The sequence below is a fragment of the Corythoichthys intestinalis genome, chromosome 6, assembly GCF_030265065.1.
Source record: "Corythoichthys intestinalis isolate RoL2023-P3 chromosome 6, ASM3026506v1, whole genome shotgun sequence".
NCBI lineage: Eukaryota > Metazoa > Chordata > Actinopteri > Syngnathiformes > Syngnathidae > Corythoichthys > Corythoichthys intestinalis.
In genome coordinates, this window is record NC_080400.1 from 17590305 (window position 1) to 17613596 (window position 23292).

General features: G+C 40.8%; 2 protein-coding genes across 5 annotated transcripts in view; one reads left to right on the top strand and one right to left on the bottom strand.

The window, feature by feature from the left end:
• LOC130918042 (calpain-5-like) overlaps positions 1–23292 on the top strand; it is a 50308-nt gene that overhangs the window by 17232 nt on the left and 9784 nt on the right. For all 4 annotated transcript variants that reach the window (XM_057839911.1, XM_057839908.1, XM_057839909.1 and 1 more), the window contains exons 4-10: positions 11627–11835; positions 11906–12098; positions 14462–14655; positions 14740–14817; positions 18202–18397; positions 18464–18586; positions 21559–21632. In XM_057839911.1, coding sequence (XP_057695894.1) covers positions 11627–11835; positions 11906–12098; positions 14462–14655; positions 14740–14817; positions 18202–18397; positions 18464–18586; positions 21559–21632 — 1067 coding nt within the window. The remainder of the gene's footprint in view (positions 1–11626; positions 11836–11905; positions 12099–14461; positions 14656–14739; positions 14818–18201; positions 18398–18463; positions 18587–21558; positions 21633–23292) is intronic.
• Positions 2988–7085, bottom strand: LOC130918043 (olfactory marker protein-like). Its single transcript, XM_057839912.1, has 2 exons — positions 7006–7085; positions 2988–3966 (listed from the first exon to the last, which is right to left on the bottom strand). Exons 1-2 carry the CDS (start codon positions 7072–7074, stop codon positions 3550–3552), a joined length of 486 nt encoding a protein of 161 aa, XP_057695895.1. The 5' UTR covers positions 7075–7085; the 3' UTR covers positions 2988–3549.

The following is a 23292-nucleotide window of genomic DNA, read 5'->3' on the forward strand; positions in this document are numbered from 1 at the left end:
GGGCATCCGCCCTGCGCTCCGTCGCGGGTCGCTGACTGGGCGCCGGTGTATCAGCGGGGTGTCGCCTGCACCGGCGGGGGGCCCTGCCTTGCCTGGGGCTTGGTGGGCCGCTGGGGGTCCCGTGGCGTGCCGTGCCGGTTGGGGGGCTGCGGCTCGTGGCCCGGGTGGGTGGGCGGTCGGGGGTGGGTGTAGGCGTGGGGTTGGTGATGCGTCCCCTCCTGCCATCCCTGAAGGCCGGTTGATGGGTGCGCGGGTGGCCCGGGGGGGGGACGATGGCTCCTTTGCTGGGCTGCGGGAGGAGGGATGGGCTGCGCATGGCCCCCCGCCCCCGCGCCCGCCCTCCCTCCCTCCCCGGGCTGGCTGGGTGGGGGCTGTGGCCCTGGGTTGGCGCCCGCGCGGCTTCTCCGCCCGTCTGCGTGGCTGTCGCGCGCCCGGTGGGGCCTGCGTGCTGCTGGATGTGGTAGGGCATTCTCGGGTCGGGGGTCCCGGTGCCGGGATTGGCGATGCGGCGGCGTAGGGTTGGTCGCCAACGGGCTTACTCATAAGAGATTCACACGATTACTGGGTTCTAGATCACAGAACTGATTTGTGTACACTCTACCCCTTTCAATCACTTAGCTTATAGGCTTATAGACACCCCCACCCCCATTCTCCTCTTTCACTGGCCAATAGGCCCCCACATGGTGTAAACCGGAAATACATCTCGCTGACGATAGCACCAGCATATTAGTAACTAGTTTAGATGTTCAATGTATTTCTAGTTGTTGTTTGTGTATGTGTTTCTTTTCCTTCTTCTCTTGTATTTCTTTTCTTCTGTCCCCCCATAATCCCTTCCTGTTCGCTGCTTTGTCATAATAAAAAGGTATTTTGAATGATCACAATGGGAGTATGTCAGACTCTCAATGTGAAACATTAAAACTGTTCAGAATCTGGGCACTTAGACTTCCATTCTCTGTGTCAAACAGCTGAACAGGACAGGTTTAAAAAAAAAAAAAAAAAAAATGAAATGCTTATATGGTCTGGTATCGTACTTCTCTTACTATTAAACTTCTGTTTTAACCAAAAAATCAACAGGAAATAACCTGAAATAAAGAAAAAGGGACCCAAAAATGCCCCCAAATCAACAAAAAATGACGTAAAATTGCCACAAAATCAACAGAAGGTAATCAATTGCCCCAAAATCCATAAGAAGCGACCCAAAATCAACAGGAACTGACTCATAATCGCCCCAAAATCAACAAGAAGTGACCTCGAACCAATTGAAAGTGGCCCAGAAATGCCCCAAAATTAACATGACTTTTATCAGCTTGCCATCAAGGCATTCCCGTGCAATTTCTGTGGTAATAATTGTTATACATCTCAAATATGACATGATTAGATAAGATTTAAAGAGCATATGACACCAGAAAAAAAGTCTTAAATGGCATTATTATGTGAATTAGAATCATATTTTGAGACGATTCGACTATATACAACAATTTAGCAAAGCGCAGATGACGAGAAATTAGTCTTTTAATCTGCCGGTTAGCCACGCCTACCATTGTAGGGCTTTAGCGTCCCCAGCAGGTGGATGACGTCAGCGGTAGACTGGGCTCATCGGTTTTACTATTCAGCCCATTGAGGGGGAATTGTTCAGAACGAGGAAAACACGACGAAGAGAGCCACAAAATGTCATTGTTTCAGTCTCTCTACTCCAATATTTTTACAGGATATTCTTTTTATCCAAGTATTTTCCCCCAATAGCTATATAAATGGCTTGAGAAGGACCAGTCAGCCCGTCGAGGGGGAACTATTCACAACGAGGAAAACGCGACGAAGAGAGCAGCAAAATGTCATTGTTTCTGTCTCTTTACTTCCATATTTTTACAGGATATTCTTTTTATCCAAGTATTTTCCCCAATTGCTAAATAAATGGCATGGTCATGACAAATAACAATCTTGTGCTAAATGGAATATGAAATAATAAAAATCCATTTATTCAAGACGACATGGCAAAATTACTCCATAATGGTCAAAACTATCGACTCTACCTTTACTGTCGCACCTCCCGAACGATATTTTATGACACCTAAATCGGACATATGTCATTTCCCTTCCCCGGCTTCGGAGAATGTAAACAAACCAGAAGGAGTGAGAGCTAGCCGACATGCTAACCCGAGCCGAGGGATGTTTCAAAGTCTTCGAAGTGGAAAATCACACGTAACTAGCCTGGATTATTTGACATGACGACCTGGTTGTCGATTGTCTTCGCGGATCGGCAAACCGCCCAGCGGAGAGCAATTTACAGTTCGCTCCCGGGAGGAGGGTGGCTGGAGTTGTTGTGCAGCTAACGTGCTAACAGCTAACTGCTAATGAGCATGAGGAGAACTTTTTACATGCCTATCAATGATCAAACGTAAGTAGTCCTTTATTTAAAGGAATTTTGTAGTGTTTACTTTGTAATCACTGTATTCGTATTTGACATAATACAAAACAAGATGTTTACTCACTTCCTCGTAAGTCCAATGGTCCCACAGTAAATATCCACGGTGAATGGGAACCTTTTGAAACTCCAAAAAGGCGCATACGCCTCTCCCGCACACAGAATGATTTTTCTGCAGCCGCTTGGCTGGCGTGATGCGAAAAATAAACGTATTAATCCGCAAAATCAGCTGAATCCTTCGTCCTCATACACAACAGTACACTGTATAGTGAAGAGGACGTCTTCTACCGTACACGTCACAGCGCCCTCCTCCTCAATGCAAGACCGAAGCTGGAAGTCACTCATTTTCATGGCGCTGGATTAAAAAAACTAAATAAATATAGCGATCGCTTCCACACACATCCAAGCGGTCCATATCATCCAGGGGCATAAAATACTGCGTGTATTATGAAATAAACATGCTTTTTCGTGTCACAGGCACTTTAATTCAAAATATTTTAGTTTGTCATGATTAAATAATTATAGGATGACTCTTTTAAGCTTTATTGACTCATTGAAACATGATCACTCAATGCCAGCTGTACAGTTGAAATAGGTTTGATGGCTGTTATTGTCAATGGCAGTGAATGAGTAAAAAAAAAAAAAAATCAGATTCAATAAGATTTACCACTGTCACAGAGACCAGAAATAGGTAACAATTTTTTATTTAATTAAAAAGTACAACGAAGGGAGCACACCACAAAGTAAGCGAATATAACAAAGTACAACAAAGAGAGCATGCCAAAAAGTACGCAAATTTAACACAACTAAGGGAGCACAAAGTCCAATAGAAAATAGAGCACAGAAAGCCAAAATGATCAAAGTAGGATACAACCATAGGAAACGTTAGAGACCACGAAGATGAGGGTACACAAAGCGGTAAGCAAGGGAATCGTCAACACAGTTGATAGACAAAGGCGTCCTTAAATACAGTGCGCTCCTAATGCGTCACAAGAACATAGAATAACCCCGCCACTCTAGTTTACTCAGCTGCTTGAATGAAAAAAGAACTGAGAATACAAACATGACAACTACCAGGCACAAGTCATCCGTTTTAGCATTTTTATTGGACTGTAAGGAAAGGTCAGTCAGCATGCGGTAAAAGCCAGCGAGCATTGCAGCTGGGGCGGCTCGGCGCCGTCCTTGAAAGCGAACAGGAAGTACATGACCTTGCGCACCTTGGCTAGTTCGGCGATCCTCTCGCCAAACTCTTGCACGTCGGCCTCCAGCCACTTGAGGTCGTCGTCAGGGCCACGCCAGAAGGTGCCGACGGGCTCCAGGAGCTGTCGCGTCATCAGGTGGGTCAGGTCGGGCGTCCAGTGTTGCGAAATGCCCGTGATCGTGATGCGCCCGCTCCCGACCAGCGACACGTTCCAGCGAAGGAAGCTTAGCTCCTGATGCCCGAAATCTAGTCGGTAGACGGCCTCGTGGGGCAGCAGAAGTCGCTCGCCGTCCTGGCGCTTTTGGCCCGAGCGCTGGAGGGACGACACGCGAAGACGCATTTTCTGTGGAAGGGAAGGATCACAAAAAGAAAATCGTTACTTAATGTTGTAAATCCCTTGGTCTTGTTTTGGTCTTGTGATGTTTTTTTCCAAGACTAGGGCTGCCAAAGTTAGTTGACTGTTTGACAGTTAATAGGTAATCAAATTACTGTATTTTTCGGACTACAACCCTTGGCAAAAAATATGGACTCACCAGTCTCGGACGAGCACTCACTCAGACATTTAACATGTGGAACAAACTCAGATAAAAATCTTGAAAAAATAATGAATTAGTTCAAAAGTGCAACTCTTTAGCAATCAGAAACACTAAAAGAAATAAATAAAAAACATTGTGGTGGTCAGTAAATGTTAATTTTATAGAGCAAGTGCAGGGAAATATATATGGAATCACTCCGTTCTGAGGAAAAAAATGTGGAATCATGAGAAACAAATAACAATCAAAACACATCTCGAGTATTTAGTTGCACCACCTCTGGCTTTTATGACAGCTTGCAGTCTCTGAGGCATAGACTTGATGAGTATTCTTCATCAGTTTGGTGCCAACTCTCTATAATTGCAGTTGCCAGATCATCCTTGCAGGTCAGAGCCTTGCTGTGGACCATTTTTTTTCAATTTCCACCACAGGTTATCAATAGGGTTGAGATCTGGGCTATTTGCAGGCCATGACATTTACTGGATGAGTCTTTCTCCAACGAATGCTTTAACAGTTTTAGCTTTGTGGCATGATGCATTGTCATCTTGGAAAATGACAAGAATATTTTCAATTGAAGGGATAAGAAAGCTGTCTAAAATTTCAATGTAAACTCGTGCATTTATTGAAAATGTAACCACAGCCATCTCCCCAGTGCCTTTGCCTGACATGCAGCCCCATATCATCAAGGACTGAGGGAATTTTAATGCCTTCTTCCGGCAGTCATTTATGTAAATCTCACTGGAATAGCGCCAAAAAAAAGTTCCACCATCATCACATTTTCAAGAGTCAAGAATCTGCATTGGACATGGTGCTAATGCTGGAACTTTTGTTTGGTGCTGTTCCACCGAGACAGGTGATTCCATACTTTTTGCTAGGGGTTTTATAATGCCCGACTCAGACTACACGATTTCAACCAGACAGACACATTGTGCAGAATTGATGACTTGTCGTAAGAGTTGTTTGATATTATCGGTCAATGTAAGCATTCTAAAATGATTTCAGATATTAGCAATATTTATTTTTGATTTTTTGTTACCTACAAAATTAGAGATGCACGATAATATCGGTCACCGATAATGGCAATTATGACGTCACACAGATAATCCAGATAAAACGAAATTCAAGCGATAATGCAATCCGATAATTATATACTTGATTTAGCCTCCAAATGTGCGCAATCAACAGTTTTGTCCAATTCTGCTAGTTTTAAGGAGGTGTTTTTGCAGTGTAGTAATGTGATATATGTTAGGAATGGCTTACTTTTAAAGGCATTTTTGTGCAACTTGGGTGTTTACTCTCTAAGTAATTAATTGTTGCCAAAAGCTTACCATTACACAACGTCATTGCCATTGTTTAGTTGTTGGAATTTACTAGTTGTTCACATTTGATGTGGAAAAAAATAGCACTAGATTACATTTTTGCACAGTAACATTTGATCTTTGTATACTTTAAAATTTTACATACATATTTGAATAGACTTATCGGCGTGACGTTATCGGGTGGAAGGGGCGGGAAATTATCGGTTATCGATATCAGTTGAAAAATGTATTATCGTGCATCACCATACAAAATGTATGTTGATGTTTTCTGCTTTTGTGCAAGGGCTGTACACAGCTAAGTACAGTAGTTATCAGTGTTGTTTTTGTCAACAAACGCTTTTTTTCATGATGAGGACGAGACGATTAACGAGCTAAAAACGTGTTTTGGGAGACTAAAACAGAACGATACTAATGCCAGTTTTCGTCTGGCAAGACGAGAATGAGATGAAAATGCCCGAACATATCAGGGAAAATGCGACAGTAACAAAAAAAATACAATTTAACAATAGTTATGAGGTAGATATCTGTGACTTTTTTGCAGATGCCATTTTTTTCATTGTGACGTAATTAATTTAAAAGTTTAAAATATGCGTGTGAAAACATTTTTTAAGTCTTTTTTTTTTTTTTTTTTTAATATTAGACATCAAATCCCAGCTGCGAATGGCCACAGCTAGATGTTTTCTAGGATTTTATGGGTGAAACATGGAAATAACAAGGGTCGCGATGCAGAAATCGCAGACATCAAGGAGTGGTCGAGATGTTCTTTTTCATATATTCACCCTTTTAAATGTTTTTTTTTTTTTCTTCAACTTGTCTTTGTTTGGATTGATTATTTATCATCTAAAATATCAGGGAAAATGCAACAGTAACAAAAAAAAAAATACAATTAAGCGATACTTACGAGGTAGATATGTTAGTTACACACACTATTTTTTTTAATCGTGAGGTAATTTGTTTAAAAGTTTAAAATATACGAGTTAATACTTTTTTAAAGTCGTTTTTTTAGACGAAATATTAGACATCAATTAATGATTGTAATTCAAAAATGACGGACATTTTGAATAATAAATATGATTACTTACCTTCTTTTCATGATTGGCTTGAAACAAAAACGGTTGCACGACGTCTGTAAACGGGGGTTTCAAGGGTAAAACGGGCAAATTAAAAATAGTTCGGGGGCATAATGCACCATGAATCTGCTATGGCAGCATATAGAAATATTGTTCTATCAAACACAATAGTTGTTTTGGCCTAAAATACAGCAGTTTCTTTTAAAGAGGGGTGCAAGAGCAGAAACTGCTTTTTCAGTCCTGTCTGTGTTTTCCGCCATATATATTTTTTATTATTTTTGATCACCAATAACATTGATCTCGGACTAATTAGAATCATGTTCCACTGCCATTGACAGCGATAGACGTCTAAACTGTTTTGACTGGGAAAGTTTTAAAGCGAATCTGAACGGATTGGACGTCAGTCCCTGTCAATGGCCGCCAATGTGTTAATAAAAATCACGCTTAAGTCAAAGCTTACCTCCGTTAGTGCCACGTCTTCTTTAAATTCCAACACCACATCGCCGGACGCTGCTTCTGTCTGATCCATTTCTCACTGATGTTTGAACGGCACTGTCAAGGCTTTCCGTTTATTAAGTCCACCCCCCTATTGGCTCCACCCACTTTCCGAACTATTTCCATCACGTGCCTGTAGGCAACGTTGCATTGATTGACCTTCACATCAGCACAATGCCATGTAACTGTGAAAGAGTGTATGTGGTTGCCAGGTAACAGGTGCTAATTATATACAGATGGGAACCATGGGCGTCATCTGACACATTTGCTCAATGGAACACTAATTTTTTTCATTTATATCAGTCTTGTACGGGTACATCTTTCTGCGTTTGCACTTCAGTGATCTGTCAAATCGCTTTGGTATTTGTGAAATCACCAAAAGTAATCAAAGTAGACAAAAGTAGTGCTTTGCTTTTGAACATCTTAGAAGCAACACTGTAAAAAATTTCAGTGTAAAATAACGGTAAAGAGCTGGCAGCAGGGTTGCCATTTATATACTGTTATTTTACAGTCTTGGTAATGTAAAAATGTTTCACAGTAATAGTCTGTTATCCAGAAAAACTGTTGATTGCTGTATTTATAGAAAATACAGTAAAAGTCTGTCAGCAGGATTGCCATTACTAGACTGTTATTTTACAGTCTTGGTAATGTAAAAATGTTTCACAGTAATAGTCCGTAATCCAGAAAAACAGTTGATTCCTGTATTTATAGAAAATACAGTAAAAGTCCGTCAACAAGATTGCCATTACCAGACTTATTTTACAGTCTTGGTAATGTAAAAATATTTAACAGTAGTTGTCTAATCCAGGAAAACTGTATATTCCTGTATTACCAGAATTCGCAATAAAGAGCAGGCAACCGAGGAGCTGCAGTGCGCTGCGTTTTTAACGATATACTGTGTTTTAACGGTATTTGGGAAAATGACTTTACACTCTATGAATGCATATATTTCCGTCCAGAAAAAAAAGCTGATGTCAGGTGCGAAACAGAACAGGTTTTATTTCATCGTGTTGGCAGGCAGTGAATACGGACAGGAACTAGAGAGATGGTGCAGTCGGGTCATGTTGGTCAGGCTGAGCAGGCTGGAGATCTGCCGTAATCGGGTCAAGCAGGACAGGTTGAGCTCAATGGAGTGCTGGCATAGTCTGGTCAAGCAGAACAGGCTGAGCAAGTTGATTGGGCTGGAACTCTGGCGTAGTCGGAAAAATCATTGTCCATAATACTCCCATTCTTCGCGTGGGTTCTTCAATATGAAGAAGTAAGAGTTTGTAAAAAGAAAAAAAAAATTGGAGCAAAAAAGCACCTGTCTAATTTACTCCAAATGTTAATATAGAGAAAAACATCGATTTGGGCATCAAATATGGATCTGGCGACTGTATAGAACGAAGCTTTTCCACATAACGCCTTTTATGCAACACATCCAGTGAGTTTACGGCATCAGAAAGCACCGGGTCTTCCATGAAATGCATTTTAAATTCCTCGATCAATTGAAACCAATGCTAATACAGAGACAAAATGACGGACAAGTGGGCGGAACCATACAGCGAGCACGTGGTTTTGTGACGTCGGTGGGTAGGGTCTATTGGTCTCATGTGTGATGTGGGGACAAAGTTTGTCGCAGACAGTGACGTTTCCACAGTAATTCACCGCCATACCACTAGATTGGTGTGGCTTTGTCTTTGTGTGGTTTTGGGGGACTCTTGTCGAATTCCTTTATTTTCCACCGGTCATTGACAGCAATGGCAATGGAGATGAAACGTGTGCATTTGCAGCTGAAGCTGATTAAGATTAAACAACAAATGTTGTCAGTACAAATGTTTAAGCATAGGCGACACAGAAGTCGTTTGCGAATATTTGAAAACGGTGTTGTTGTTGTGCTGAACCGGAAACAATGTTCTGAGCGGACCAATCACAGCCCTTCGACGTTCACGTCAAGCGCGTTGACGTGATGTGTAGTCAGGACTTTTTGGAGGTGCACGTCAGGCTATGGTGTAGGGTCATAATCAGGTCTGCGCTAATGGCGTAGGTATGCGTAAGACTTAATTAACTCACCGTTTATAAATTGGTACACATAAATCCCAATATAAGTTGAAGAACAAGCACTGAGGAGCAGCAAATGTCATTTAAAGTCATCCTCTGAAGAGTCTCCAACATCCAAATTATGGATAATTATGTCCTCCAGGATTTGATGGCAAATTATTTGCGGTATCTATTTTAATTTAAATTGGCAAAAAACACAGTCCATATTGCCACAATGTAAAAGATGTCAGATTTCTGACCATGCTCCGAATTTCCAGTCAAAATCAGTTTCCAAAAAATACGGTGGTGTCATGTAATTGAAACATTAACATACCGTTTACAGCATTTGTCGTGTTACTTTAATGCTGGTAACCCACAATGCATTGCTAACTACAGTAGTAAACTGTTTAACACAAAAACGGTATTTTAGTGTTCAAAATTGGCCGTAAATTTACAGCAATTTTTTCAGTGTAGTTAACACATTTGCTGCCATTGACAGTAACAGATGTCTAATCTGTTTGAACCGGGAGTGCAGCAAAGGATCACGTTTTAGTGCCAGTGATAAACGTCCAACCCATATACAGTGGGGCAAATAAATATTTAGTCAACCACCAATTGTGCAAGTTCTCCTACTTGAAAAGATTACAGAAGCCTGTAATTGTCAACAAGGGTAAACCTCAACCATGAGTAACAGAATGTGGAAAAAAAACCCCAGAAAATCACGTTTGATTTTTAAAGAATTTATTTCCAAATTAGAGTGTAAAATAAGTATTTGGTCACCTACATACAAGCAAGATTTCTGGCTGTCAAAGAGGTCTAACTTCTTCTAACGAGGTCTAATGAGGCTCCACTCGTTACCTGTATTAATGGCACCTGTCTTAACTCATTATTGGTATAAAAGACACCTGTCCACAACTTCAGTCAGTCACACTCCTACTCCACTGTGGCCAAGACCAAAGAGCTGTCGAAGGACACCAGAGACAAAGTTGTAGACCTGCACCAGGCTGGGAAGACTGAATCTGCAATAGGTAAACTGTGGGAGCAATTATTATAAAATGGAAGACATACAAGACCACTGATAATCTCCCTCGATCTGGGGCTCCATGCAAGATCTCACCCCGTGGCGTCAAAATGATAACAAGAACGATGAGCAAAAATCCCAGAACCACACGGGGGGACGTAGTGAATGACCTACAGAGAGCTGGGACCACAGTAACAAAGGCTACTATGCGTAACACAATGCGCCGCCAGGGACTCAAATCCTGCACTGCCATATGTGTCCCACTGCTGAAGCCAGTACACGTCCAGGCCCGTCTGTGGTCCGCTAGAGAGCATTTGGATAATCCAGAAGAGAACTGGGAGAATGTGTTATGGATGAAACTAAAATAGAACTTTCTGGTAGAAACACAGGTTCTTGTGTTTGGAGGGGGAAAGAATACTGAATTGAATCCAAAGAGCACCATACCCATGGGGGTGGAAACATCATGCGTTGGGGCTGTTTTTCTGCAAAGGGACCAGGAGGACATATCTGTGTAAAGGAAAGAATGAATGGGGCCATGTATGGAGATATTATGAGTGAAAATCTCCTTCCATCCCAAACACACATGAATGAACGAGAGCATTTTTCCTTCATTCTGGAAGATTCCAGCGATAGGTTGGAGCCGCTACATGCGCCGCCGTTTTGTAGCTTTGCCGTTACAATGACGGGTCGTCATAGCTCCCAGTTTGCAAGCATCGTTTACATCATATTTGTGTTGCACATTTATGCCGTGAGGTGACGTGTTTGTTTAGCATTTTTGGGATGTGTTGTAAGTCCGACTGAGTGTAAAGTGCGTAGTTGCCGCAAAGTTTTGTGGCAAAATTGACTGTGTGTGTGTACAGCGTCCTTCTGGGTTCTGCACGCTCATCCGCACTTGCCCCCACTTTTATGTTTATTGCACTGTGCAATTCATTTGTGTGTTATTTATTATTGTGCAGTCAATTTGCATTGTTTAACATTGGCACTGATATGCTGTTAACCCTAACCCGAAATTCAGAATTTTTCAAATTAGGCTTAGTCTTAGAGTTAGCAGGGTTTAATTAGTCGGTGGAGTTGCTTTTAACAAATTCCTTGCTTTTTGTTAGTTATTTTTTAGTTTCAGGGCTCCGGTGTGGCTAAGCTAGAGCGAGTCAATGGTGGTTGAAATCAACTCTATCGACTAATTAAACCTCCGGCAACTCAAAGATTAAGCCTCATCTGAAAAATTCTGATCTTCCCCTTTAAATTTAATTATCGGAAGGTCAATTACATGCGATGACATTTGTCATTTTTATGTCGAAAAAGTAACTGATAAATTACTTTGAAAGTAACTTAGTTACTTTGATAATAAACTAATCATTAAAGTAATTAGATTACTTTTATGAGACATAATTAGTAATTAAATTACTTTTTCATTACTTTTTTCTCTGACAACACTGGAAGTAAGTTGAGGAGCTTCGTTTTCTCAAAAGTAGGATTATTTCCAGTCACCACACTTTTCGGGCGTTCACCGTTTACAACTGAGACCGCATTCTAACTGTCATTACAGGTGATTCCCGACTGGCAAGATCAGGAGTGGAAAAACGACCAGCCCGACTTGTACGCCGGTATCTTCCACTTCCGCTTCTGGAGGTTTGGCGAGTGGGCAGACGTGGTGATTGACGACCGTCTTCCCACCCTTAACGGCAAGCTGGTCTACTGCCATTCCGACGATCCCAGCGAGTTCTGGAGCGCCCTGGTGGAGAAGGCCTATGCCAAGTATGCGGGCTGACGCCCACGCCTGTGTATTTCTTTTCCTGTGTGAAAGCAAGGGCTGCTCTCCTTCTAGAACTTTCGGCTGCTATGAGGCGCTCAGTGGCGGTAACACGGCCGACGCGCTAGTGGACTTCACAGGTGGCGTCTCGCAGACCATTTGCATGGAGGACAGCGGTGCCAAAGATCAAATGGAGAAGCAAGCTGAGCTGTTCTTGCGAGTTGTCAAAGTCCACGAAAGAGGAGGACTCATCAGCGCCTCAATAGAGGTAGGCATATGATTATAAATTGAGTTACAAGTTCACATACTAAACTAATTACCATATTTTTCGGACTATATGTCGCACCTGAGCATAAGTCGCACCAGCCAAAAAATGCACAATGAAATGGGAAAAAAACATAAAAGTCGCACCGGAGCCAGACTGATCTGCAGCTACAGGAAGCGTCTGGTTGAAGTTATTGCTGCCAAAGGGAGGGGGGCACAAAACATTAAATGTGATGTTTCACTTGCTTATTTTCCCTCTTCTGTCATTCTTCTTTGTTTGTATCCTCATTAAAACATGAAAACCTATAAATGTTTGGGTGGTTTTAGTCAAAGCAGACGCCATATTTTTATCTGTGTGATTTTGACAAAAATCAGATTACATTTGTTCGTGATTTTATGCAGAAATATGAGAAATTCCTAAAGGTTCAGATACTTTTGCGTACCAGTTTATATTTTGGGGTGTGGTTTCCACGAGACGTGACTTACCGTACCGCGGTGGTGCATCCTCTAATCCCTTCCGTGTCTTTTCACGTGTGTCACCAAGAAGAAACAAAAAGTAAGCATCGTAACCTTTTACAAGCGGATTCTGAACAAAAGTTGAGCGCGTTGTAGCACATACAGTGGGGCAAATAAGTATTTAGTCAACCACCAATTGTGCAAGTTCTCGTACTTGAAAAGATTAGAGAGGCCTGAAATTGTCAACATGGGTAAACCTCAATCATGAGAGACAGAATGTGAAAAGAAAACAGAAAATCACATCGTTTGATTTTTAAAGAATTTATTTCCAAATTAGAGTGTAAAATAAGTATTTGGTCACCTACAAACAAGAAAGATTTCTGGCTGTCAAAGAGGTCTAACTTCTTCTAACAAGGTCTAACGAGGCTCCACTCGTTACCTGTATTAATGGCGCCTGTTTTAACTCATTATCGGTTTAAAAGACACCTGTCCACAACTTCAGTCAGTCACACTCCAAACTCCACTATGGCCAAGACCAAAGAGCTGTCGAAGGACACCAGAGACAAAATTGTAGACCTGCACCAGGCTGGGAAGACTAAATCTGCAATAGGTAAAATGCCTGTTGTAAAGAAATCAACTGTGGGAGCAATTATTAAGAAAATGGAAGACATACAAGACCACTGATAATCTCCCTCGATCTGGGGCTCCATGCAAGATCTCACCCCGTGGCGTCAAAATGATAACAAGAACGGTGAGCAAAAATCCCAGAACCACACGGGGAGACCTAGTGAATGACCTACAGAGAGCTGGGACCACAGTAACAAAGGCTACTATCAGTAACACAATGCGCCGCCAGGGACTCAAATCCTGCACTGCCAGATGTGTCCCCCTGCTGGAGAAAGTACACGTCCAGGCCCGTCAGCGGTTCGCTAGAGAGCATTTGAATGATCCAGAAGAGGACTGGAAGAATGTGTTATGGTCAGATGAAACCAAAATAGAACTTTTTGGTAGAAACACAGGTTCTCGTGTTTGGAAGAGAAAGAATACTGAATTGCATCCGAAGAACACCATACCCACTGTGACGCATGGGGGTGGAAACATCACACTTTGGGGCTGTTTTTCTGCAAAGGGACCAGGACGACTGATCTGTGTAAAAGAAAGAATGAATGGGGCCATGTATCGAGAGATTTTGAGTGAAAATCTCCTTCCATCAGCAAGGGCATAGTAGATAAGACATGGCTGGGTCTTTCAGCAGGACAATGATCCCAAACACACAGCCAGGGCAACAAAGGAGTTGGTTCGTAAGAAGTATTTCAAGGTTCTGGAGTGACCTAGCCAGTCTCCAGATTTCAACCCCATAGAAAATCTGTGGAGGGAGTTGAAAGTCCGTGTTGCCCAACGACAGCCCCAAAACATCACTGCTCTAGGGGAGATCTGCATGGAGGAATGGGCCAAAATACCAGCAACAGTGTGTGAAAAGCTTGTAAAGAGTTACAGAAGACGTTTGGCCTCCGTTATTGCCAACAAACCCTGATTTGCAAATAAATTCTTTAAAAAAATCAAACAATGTGATTTTCTGTTTTTTTTTTCCACATTCTGTCTCTCATGGTTGAGATTTACCCAGGTTGACAATTACAGGTCTCTCTAATATTTTCAAGTGGGAGAACTTGCACAATTAATGGTTGACTAAATACTTATTTGCCCCACTGTATTTCACCAATGACGTGCACACAACAGTATGCATTTGATCACTTATTTTAGGATATTTTAGGGGAAGCTGAGCTTTCCTTGCAGTCTTAGAGCAATTGCCTCAGGTGTATTCTTTTCTGAAATTACCACTGTCACTCCTCATCAATGACTGATTGACCACTAGTCGGTGGCACTAATGCCATCCATTGTGACATCCCGTAGGCAAGCGGCACAGCTGAAATGGAGTCTCGCCTACCCAACGGCCTTGTCAAAGGTCACGCCTACGCCGTGACGGCTGTGCGGCACGTGCGTCTCGGTCACGGCTTGCTGGCCTTCTTTAAGTCTAATAAACTGGAAATGATTCGGCTGAGAAACCCCTGGGGCAGCAGCGAGTGGACCGGACCTTGGAGTGACAGGTGATGGAGCGGCGCTGTGCAAAAATCACACATTGAAATTATGTCTTCAAAAGCTGTCTTTAAAAATGCTTTGTTGAATTACAGTTCAGCGGAGTGGAAAAATGTCAGCCAGCGTGAGCGCGAGAAAATTGGCGTCGTCGTGCAGAATGATGGCGAGTTCTGGTGAGATTCTGCAAAATGTCTGATTGCAGAGAAACACTGACAGTAACATAAAGTAGTTGAAGAGAGGAGAAGTACTAGAACAGTGGTTCTTAAACTTGCTAAAGGTACGGAACCCCACAAATTACACAGGTGCATTTCAGCGAACCTTTTGGAATTTCATAATAATTAATAAATATTATTATGTTTATATTAATATTTTTTTTTTTTACAAATTCAAAACCTAGCAAGTCAACATCGAAGAATTTCTTCCAGATTTCAATTTATTACAAATAATTATGCCTTCTGCTGTTGATTTTCACATTGGAAAATGAAATCAAACTCATTTCATTTTACACGGTTCCTTTTATTGTTTCATGTCTACATTCTAAGGGTGTAGCAGTACATGTATTTGAATTGAACCGTTTCAGTACGTGCTGCTCTGTTCGGAACGGAGGCGTACCGAACGAGTTTCTGACGTAATGTAACCCTTACTTTTCGAGGCTGTGAGTCGATCGGGTTACAGTTTCTTTGTGTAGATTATATTTACTCCGTCTTCTCTATTATAATGAGGACCAACATGGTAGGACAGTAGAACCCAGAAAAGTCAGCGGCGCGACAACGTGGCCGCCGCGACAACGCAGTGAAACGCGGGCGTTAAAGTCAATCAGCCAATGCACACCAGTCGCAGTGCGGCCGCGTGTTAGACGTGTCCCAGAAGTGGCTCAACACGACGCACGCGAAAAGAACGGCAGAGTTTATTATTTGACGTGAGACGCGACCCTCCTGCGTCAATACTACTACCGGTAGCTAGGATCGGGCGGAAGTCACTCGTGTAAAAATACGATGGATCCGGTCGATTTTCAAACTAATATGCAATCGTAACCCACTTTTTGAGTCCATCAGATCTCTAGAGTGGCAGATCGGGGCACAGTTGACTTGTCTTTGTTGATTTACTGCTGTCTTCTCTGCTATATTAATAACCACCACGGCCCCGTGTTCAATACAAAACCCTCCTACCACAACAAAACAAGTAGGAACTAATATTCACATACAGTGCTGCTCAAAAGTTTGTGAACCCCCTCAACATTTTGGAATTTTCTATTATTTCAACCTGATTTCCTAATCAATCAATTCAGTAGTTTTTTTTTTGTTTTTTTTTAACAGTTGTGTTGTCGAAACTAAATTAAAAAGAGTTTTCATCAACTGATGTAGGTGCAAAATTGAACTGTTTGGTCACAACCAAAACCGCCATGTCTGGCGAAAAGTCAACACTGCATACCACCAAAAGAACCTTCTCCCAACAGTGAAGCATGGAGGTGGGAATGTCAAGATCTGGGCTTGCTTTTCATCCTCAGGACCTGGACAACTCCACATAGTCCAGGGAATCATGAATTCTGAGGAATATTGTCAAATCCTAGAACATAACCTGACGCCATCTGTTTTGAAGTTAAAGCTTGGCAGAAGGTGGATCATGCAACATGATAATGATCCAAAGCATTCCAGCAATACAACCAAGGAATGGCTGAAAAAGAAGAAGATTCGTGTTCTGGACTGGCCCAGTCAAAGTCCTGACCTAAATCCCATTGAAATGCTGTGGCGGGACCTGAAGCGAGCAGTTCATGCCAGACGCCCATCAAACCTCTCTCAACTGACTGCGTTCTGCAAGGAAGAATGGGCAAAAATCCCCCAAAGTAGATGTGAGAGGCTGATTAGTCACTACAGAAACCGTTTGGTTGAGGTAATCTCTGCAAAAGGAGGCGCAATATCCTATTAACTGAAGGGGTTCACATACTTTTGCACACATGATATCTGAGTTTTTCTTAAATCAACCACTTTTGTTAAATAAAGAATGACAATATAACTATTTCTTTTGTTTCAGTCCATTATTTGGAATGTCAGTATTGTGGATTTGGGTATAACTTAACATTTAATAAGGTTATTTTAGTTTTTTTTACAAAAAATCTGACCATCGCTGTGGGGTTCACAAACTTTCGAGCAGCACTGTAGGAACTAAAGTTATACAACATAAAATATACAATATAAATGAATACTGCATCACATTTGTAAAATATAAACACATAATAAAATAAATAATAGCCCATTTAAATAAAATCAATTGAAATGAGCTAAAACACCTGTAATTAAATAATAAGAATGATCCGATCCTGCTTACACAATTAAATTTATTAACTTCTGTGTGGCGCTTTAACTTGAGAAAGTCGACCAATAAACCTTTGAAAACCGTTCATAAAAAAAAAGAAAAAAGAAAAAAAGATTCATTGAGGCATTTAATTTGTAAAATTCATGTTAAAATCTTTGTCATTGGGATTGCTTTTCTCTTTAGCACAGGACTTCTTTTTTCTTCTTTCTTTCAGAAAGAAAGCTGACCAATACGCGGGGTCTGAAAGGCAAATTGTTGTTGGATTATCTTTAAATACCCGCTACTTTTTGAGCAGAATTGTAGCTTTGTATAGGCTAATGTTCCTATTGTTGAAAGCACAAAGGTGTGTAATAAACAACTAGCACATTTATATTTTGCATTTTGTTTTCTTGCTGTACCGAAAATGAACCGAACCGTGACCTAAAAACCGAGGTACGTACCGCACCGAGATTTTTGTGTACTGTTACACCTATACTACATTCTCATTTTATTGTCGTGTCCTTGCATCACATACTATTTTCAGTAAAATGACACTTTTTTTCGGGGGGGGGGGGGGGGGGGGGGGGGTTAAATTTTCTTTGCAGCTCACGCTGTCTGTAGGTCTGTTATACTTCCTCATACCAAGTGCCAGTCAACCTTCCACTGTGCAAACCGATTTCTCCTTCCATTAGACAGAGGGCTAGCACTTGAAAGAAATTGAATAAAGCCTGTAAATTGAGGGCAAACCAGTTCAAAACCTGGTCTAATAGGCTGCTTTCCCTACATTTAGTCAGTGTACAAAACAGGGCTCTGCTTTTCTTAACCTTCACCCAACCCTAGAAGAACCACTGTACTAGAAGAAGTCCCGATATGGCTTTGTTGATATAGCTTGTTTTTCATAGTGTACACTGAGTATTAGCCTTTGAATGTTGTTTGATTTCTTGGCTGTTTCCAATACGCTCGTGTGACTATTCATTGTTTTGAGAGTAAAATATCCTGACGCCATGCTAATTTTAAGCTAATAGGTTTTCGTAAAACTGAAGCCACTAATTTTAGGTTTTAAAGAAGTTCAGTAAAATCTGACAGGGTTAAAAGTCAGATATTTTAGGGAAAATGTCCAAAGTTTAAGGGGAAATATTAATATTTTTCGTAATAAAAGAAATCAGATTATCTTCAAAGAAAATTACCCAATCTTACCAGCAAAATCCACCTCAAATTTTTCTCAATCATCAATAAATTTTACCTCATTTTCACTTTCGTTCCAGGATGACGTTCAGCGACTTCATCGCCAACTTCACGCACATAGTCCTGTGCCGCCTGATCAACACGTCCTACTTTAGCTTGCACAAAACCTGGGAGGAAGTCACGGTGCACAGCTCCTGGCGTCGCCACGACAACGCACTCATGAACCGAGCCGGGGGCTGCATCAACAATAAGCAGACCTTCCTCCAGAACCCGCAGGTGAGCCCTTGGTCGCTGCGACAACACCCGTGATATCAATTTGTAACTGCCTAGCGTGCGTTGCAGTTCTTGTTCGACGTCTCGAAAGCTGAGGATGAAGCCCTCGTGTCTCTGCAGCAGAGGGACCGGAGAGCCTCTCTGAGACAAGGACGGGGAGAGAACTTGGCCATCGGTTTTGAAATACATAGGGTCAGCCTTTTTATTTATTTATTTTAACAAAAAGTGAATTAGTATCATTTCAATATGGCATGGGTGTCAAACTCATCTTTGTCCCAGGCCACATCGTAGTTATAGGTTCATTTCTATGCCACGACTAATCAACAACTAATCGAATATCGCATGTTGTGGTGGATGAAGTGCTCACTTTATTTTTCTTAAGTAAAAGTACAGATACAGGTGCTAAAAATTACTTAAATTACAATTATCTAAGAAAAAAAATACTCAAGTACATAGTACAAAAGTACTTGCTTTAAAATGTACAATTTACTTGTAAAGTAAAAGTATTTTCTCCCGATGCAAAAATGTAATTTTGTATTTTTAAAAAAATACATACAGAGGGGCAAATAAGTATTTAGTCAACCACCAATTGTGCAAGTTCTCCTACTTGAAAAGATGAGAGGCCTGTAATTGTCAACATGGGTAAACCTCAACCATGAGAGACAGAATGTGAAAAAAAACAGAAAATCACATTGTTTGATTTTTAAAGAATTTATTTCCAAATTACAGTGGAAAATAAGTATTTGGTCTACTACAAACAAGCAAGATTTCTGGCTCTCAAAGAGCTCTAACATTTTCTAACGAGGTCTAACGAGGCTCCACTCGTTACCTGTATTAATGGCACCTGTTTTAACTCATTATCGGTACAAAAGACACCTGTCCACAACCTCAGTCAGTCACACTCCTAACTCCACTATGGCCAAGACCAAAGAGCTGTTGAAGGACACCGGAGACAAAATTGTAGACCTGCACCAGGCTGGGAAGACTGAATCTGCAATAGGTAAAACGCTTGGTGTAAAGAAATCAACTGTGGGAGCAATTATTAGAAAATGGAAGATATACAAGACCACTGATAATCTCCCTCGATCTGGGGCTCCATGCAAGATCTCACCCCGTGGCGTCAAAATGATAACGAGAACGGTGAGCAAAAATCCCAGAACCACACAGGGGGACCTAGTGATTGACCTACAGAGAGCTGGGACCACAGTAACAAAGGCTACTATCAGTAACAATGCGCCGACAGGGACTCAAATCCTGCACTGACAGACGTGTCCCCCTGCTGAAGAAAGTACACGTCCAGGCCCGTCTGCGGTTTGCTAGAGAGCATTGGGATGATCCAGAAGAGGACTGGGAGAATGTGTTATTGTCAGATGAAACCATTATAGAAGTTTTTGGTAGAAACACAGGTTCTCGTGTCTGGAGGAGAAAGAATACTGAATTGTATCCGAAGAACACCGTACCCACTGTGAAGCATGGGGGTGGAAACATCATGCTTTGGAGCTGTTTTCTGCAAAGGGACCAGGACGACTCATCTGTGTAAAGGAAAGAATGATTGGGGCCATGTATCGAGAGATTTTGAGTGAAAATCTCCTTCCATCGTCAAGGGCATTGAAGATGAGACGTGGCTGGGCAACAACAGCCAGGGCAACAAAGGATTGGCTTCATAAGAAGCATTTCAAGGTCCTGGAGTGGCCTAGCCAGTCTCCAGATCTCAACCCCATAGAAAATCTGTGGAGGGAGTTGAAATTCCGTGTTGCCCAACGACAGCCCCAAAACATCACTGCTCTAGAGGAGATCTGCATGGGGGAATGGGCCAAAATACCAGCAACAGTGTGTGAAAAGCTTGTGAAGAGTTACAGAAAACGTTTGGCCTCCGTTACTGCCAACAAAGAGTACATAACAAAGTATTGAGATGAACTTTTGGTATTGACCAAATACTCATTTTCCACCATGATTTGCTAATAAATTCTTTAAAAATCAAACAATGTGATTTTCTGGGTTTTCCTTCCACCTTCTGTCCCTCATGGTTGAGGTTTACCCATGTTGACAATTACAGGCCTCTCTAATATTTTCAAGTGGGAGAACTTGCACAATTAGTGGTTGACTAAATACTTATTTGCCCCACTGTATGTACATACAAAGATATGGGTCAATATTCAAAGAAAGAACCAGAAAATTCATGGACTGTGCAGAATGAAAAAAACTAGCAATGAAATGGCTGTAAACAGAAGTTTAACAAGCTCAAAAACTCCAAAACTTAGCTTAATGGCAGATGCAAGCTGTTGTTTCTAATTTGCATCATACATAAAATTGTATGTATGGTTTTTTGCGGGGGGCAGATTTTATCATTAATATTTATTATGCTTTTATTTTAAGTTATATTATTATTATCAAAATTACAAGTTAAAATTATAAGAAGCCCAGGCTTCTCCCGTCAGCACTTGTCTTTTCTTTGGGTCAATTAATCTTTTCACAATGCTATCTTGTAACTGTCAATGATACCGATGATGATGACAATAAATAATAAATAAATATATTTTTAATTAATGTATTACTCATTCATTTTTCATTTGATTGTTTTATGTACATTTTAAATTAGAAAACAAAAAAGGAAAACGTTTTAATATTCTTATTAATTTATAATAATAAAACTTTAAATATTCAGTTTTAATTTTTATTTTATTTAAAAACAAAAAAATTTAAGTGAAATGGCAACCAGTATAGGGTTTAGTCCATTTTTTCTCTAAGTCAGCTAGGATATCGGTTTCAGCACCCTGCGACACTGGCAAAGATAAGAGGTGTTGAAAATGGGTTGATGTTTTTTTAGATTTCTTCAATTTTTTTTTTTTTTTTTTTTGATAAAGAAGAACACAAACCTCTATCTGTCATTGTAGACAGAAATGTTATCAAAATGTTATTATAGCAAGAAACATGATTGAATTTTGCGGACTATGCAAACGGATGCGGCTGGCCGGTTATGGCCCTCCGGCCACGAGTTGGGCACCTGTGCCATATGCTGTCGCTGTAATGATATACCAGTAGTGCAACCCATAACAGCAGGAAGACACAATTTCTCATGAGATTGTGTGATGTATTTTATTGCAGAAGAAAAAAAGTGGATTAACAGTTGTTGACATTTTGCATTTTTGTCACTTATTAAACAGGTAGAGGTGAACCGCAAGTACCGCATGCACGCCCCCCAGCAGAGAGTAGCCAACAGCCCCTACAGCAATGCCAGGTGTGTATACCAATGGCCATCAAGCATTTTTGTGATATTTTTGGCAATATGAACTCATTGGCTGCCATTGACGACGCTAAACGTACAATCCATTTTGACTGGAAGGCCTGGCAACAATCATTCACTGAAGCATGAGCGTTCACTGTTCCCGATCCGATCACATGATATGAAATTGGGCAGATTACGTCGTTTTTCAGGGGATCGGAATCGGGTGAAAGGGATCGGCTTTCTAATTTAGAAAATATATTTATTAGGGCTGTCAAACGATTAAAATTTTTAATTGAGTTAATCACAGCTTAAAAATTAATTAATCGTAATTAATCGCAATTCAAAATGCAAGATAAGACATAAGACGGATATATACATTCAACATACTGAACATAATAAGTACTGTATTTGTTTTTTATAACAATAAATCCACAAGATGACATTAACATTATTAACATTCTTTCTGTTAAAGGGATCCACAAGAAAGACTTGTAGTTCTTAAAAGATAAATGTTAGTACAAGTTATACTAATTTTATATTAAAACCCCTCTTAATGTTTTCGTTTTAGTAAAATTTGTAAAATGTTATATCAAAAATTAAACTAGATACACTAAATACACCACAATGTGTCAATGGCGAGTTTTAAATTAAATTAGAAATCAAGCCAAATAGTGTGTTTTGTCCCTCGACTGACGCCGTAGTTTCCTGTGTACTGGTCAATCCATTGTAATTCACGTCATTTGAGTGCTGACTTCACAAGGTACTTGACCTCTGATAGTTTGTATATTATGAATAAATATTGCCATCCAATGTATTTGTTGAACTAAACGAAATGTGTAAATAGAGTTTGACCAAAGTCTTGAGTAAGTTTTATGTTATGTTGCATAGCTATTTTGGGAATGCCAGTTCTCTTTGCACTGTTGTTTAACTGTGTGAGAATAGGGCCTCATTAATACAGATTGATGCGCTTTTCTTTTTGTGAACATTATTTTTTTTGAGAGATATTGTTTTTGTTGTGCTTTCACTAAATGATACTTATGTTTGTTGTGAAGGAGTTGACGAAGCTTATGCCAATAAATGGTGCGGTCCAATGAATTACATCGCATTGACATTCAACTGGCACCCAAGTAAGGCCATGCCATTGACGGCTATGCACGTCCAAATTTCTCATTCATTTTGAATGGCAGAAAAACGTGTGGTTGTGATTTTTGACCATACACTTACCATTACATCTCATTAACATTCAACTGGCACCCAAGTAAGGCCATGCCATTGACGGCTATACACGTCCAAATTTCCCATTCATTTTGAATGGCAGGAAAACATGTGGTTGTGATTTTTGACCATACACTTACCATTACATCGCATTGACATTCAACTGGCACCCAAGTAAGGCCATGCCATTGACGACTATGCACGTCCAAATTTCCCACTCATTTTTAATTGCTGAAAAACGTATGGTTGTGATTTTAGACCATACACTTGCCATTACAGCGCATTGACATTCAACTGGCACCCAAGTAAGGCCATGCCATTGACGGCTATTCACGTCCAAATTTCCCGTTCATTTTGAATGGCAGAAAAATATGTAATTGTGATTTTTGACCATACACTTAGCATTACATCACATTGACATTCAAGTGGCACCCAAGTCAGTCCATGCCATTGACGG

Bases quoted from the DNA above. Each gene is read 5' to 3' on its own strand.
- LOC130918043 (XM_057839912.1), bottom strand. From the start codon at position 7,074: ATGGATCAGACAGAAGCAGCGTCCGGCGATGTGGTGTTGGAATTTAAA. The intron at 3,967-7,005 runs GTAAGCTTTGAC...TCCCTTCCACAG, and splicing joins AAGACGTGGCACTAACGGAG to AAAATGCGTCTTCGCGTGTC.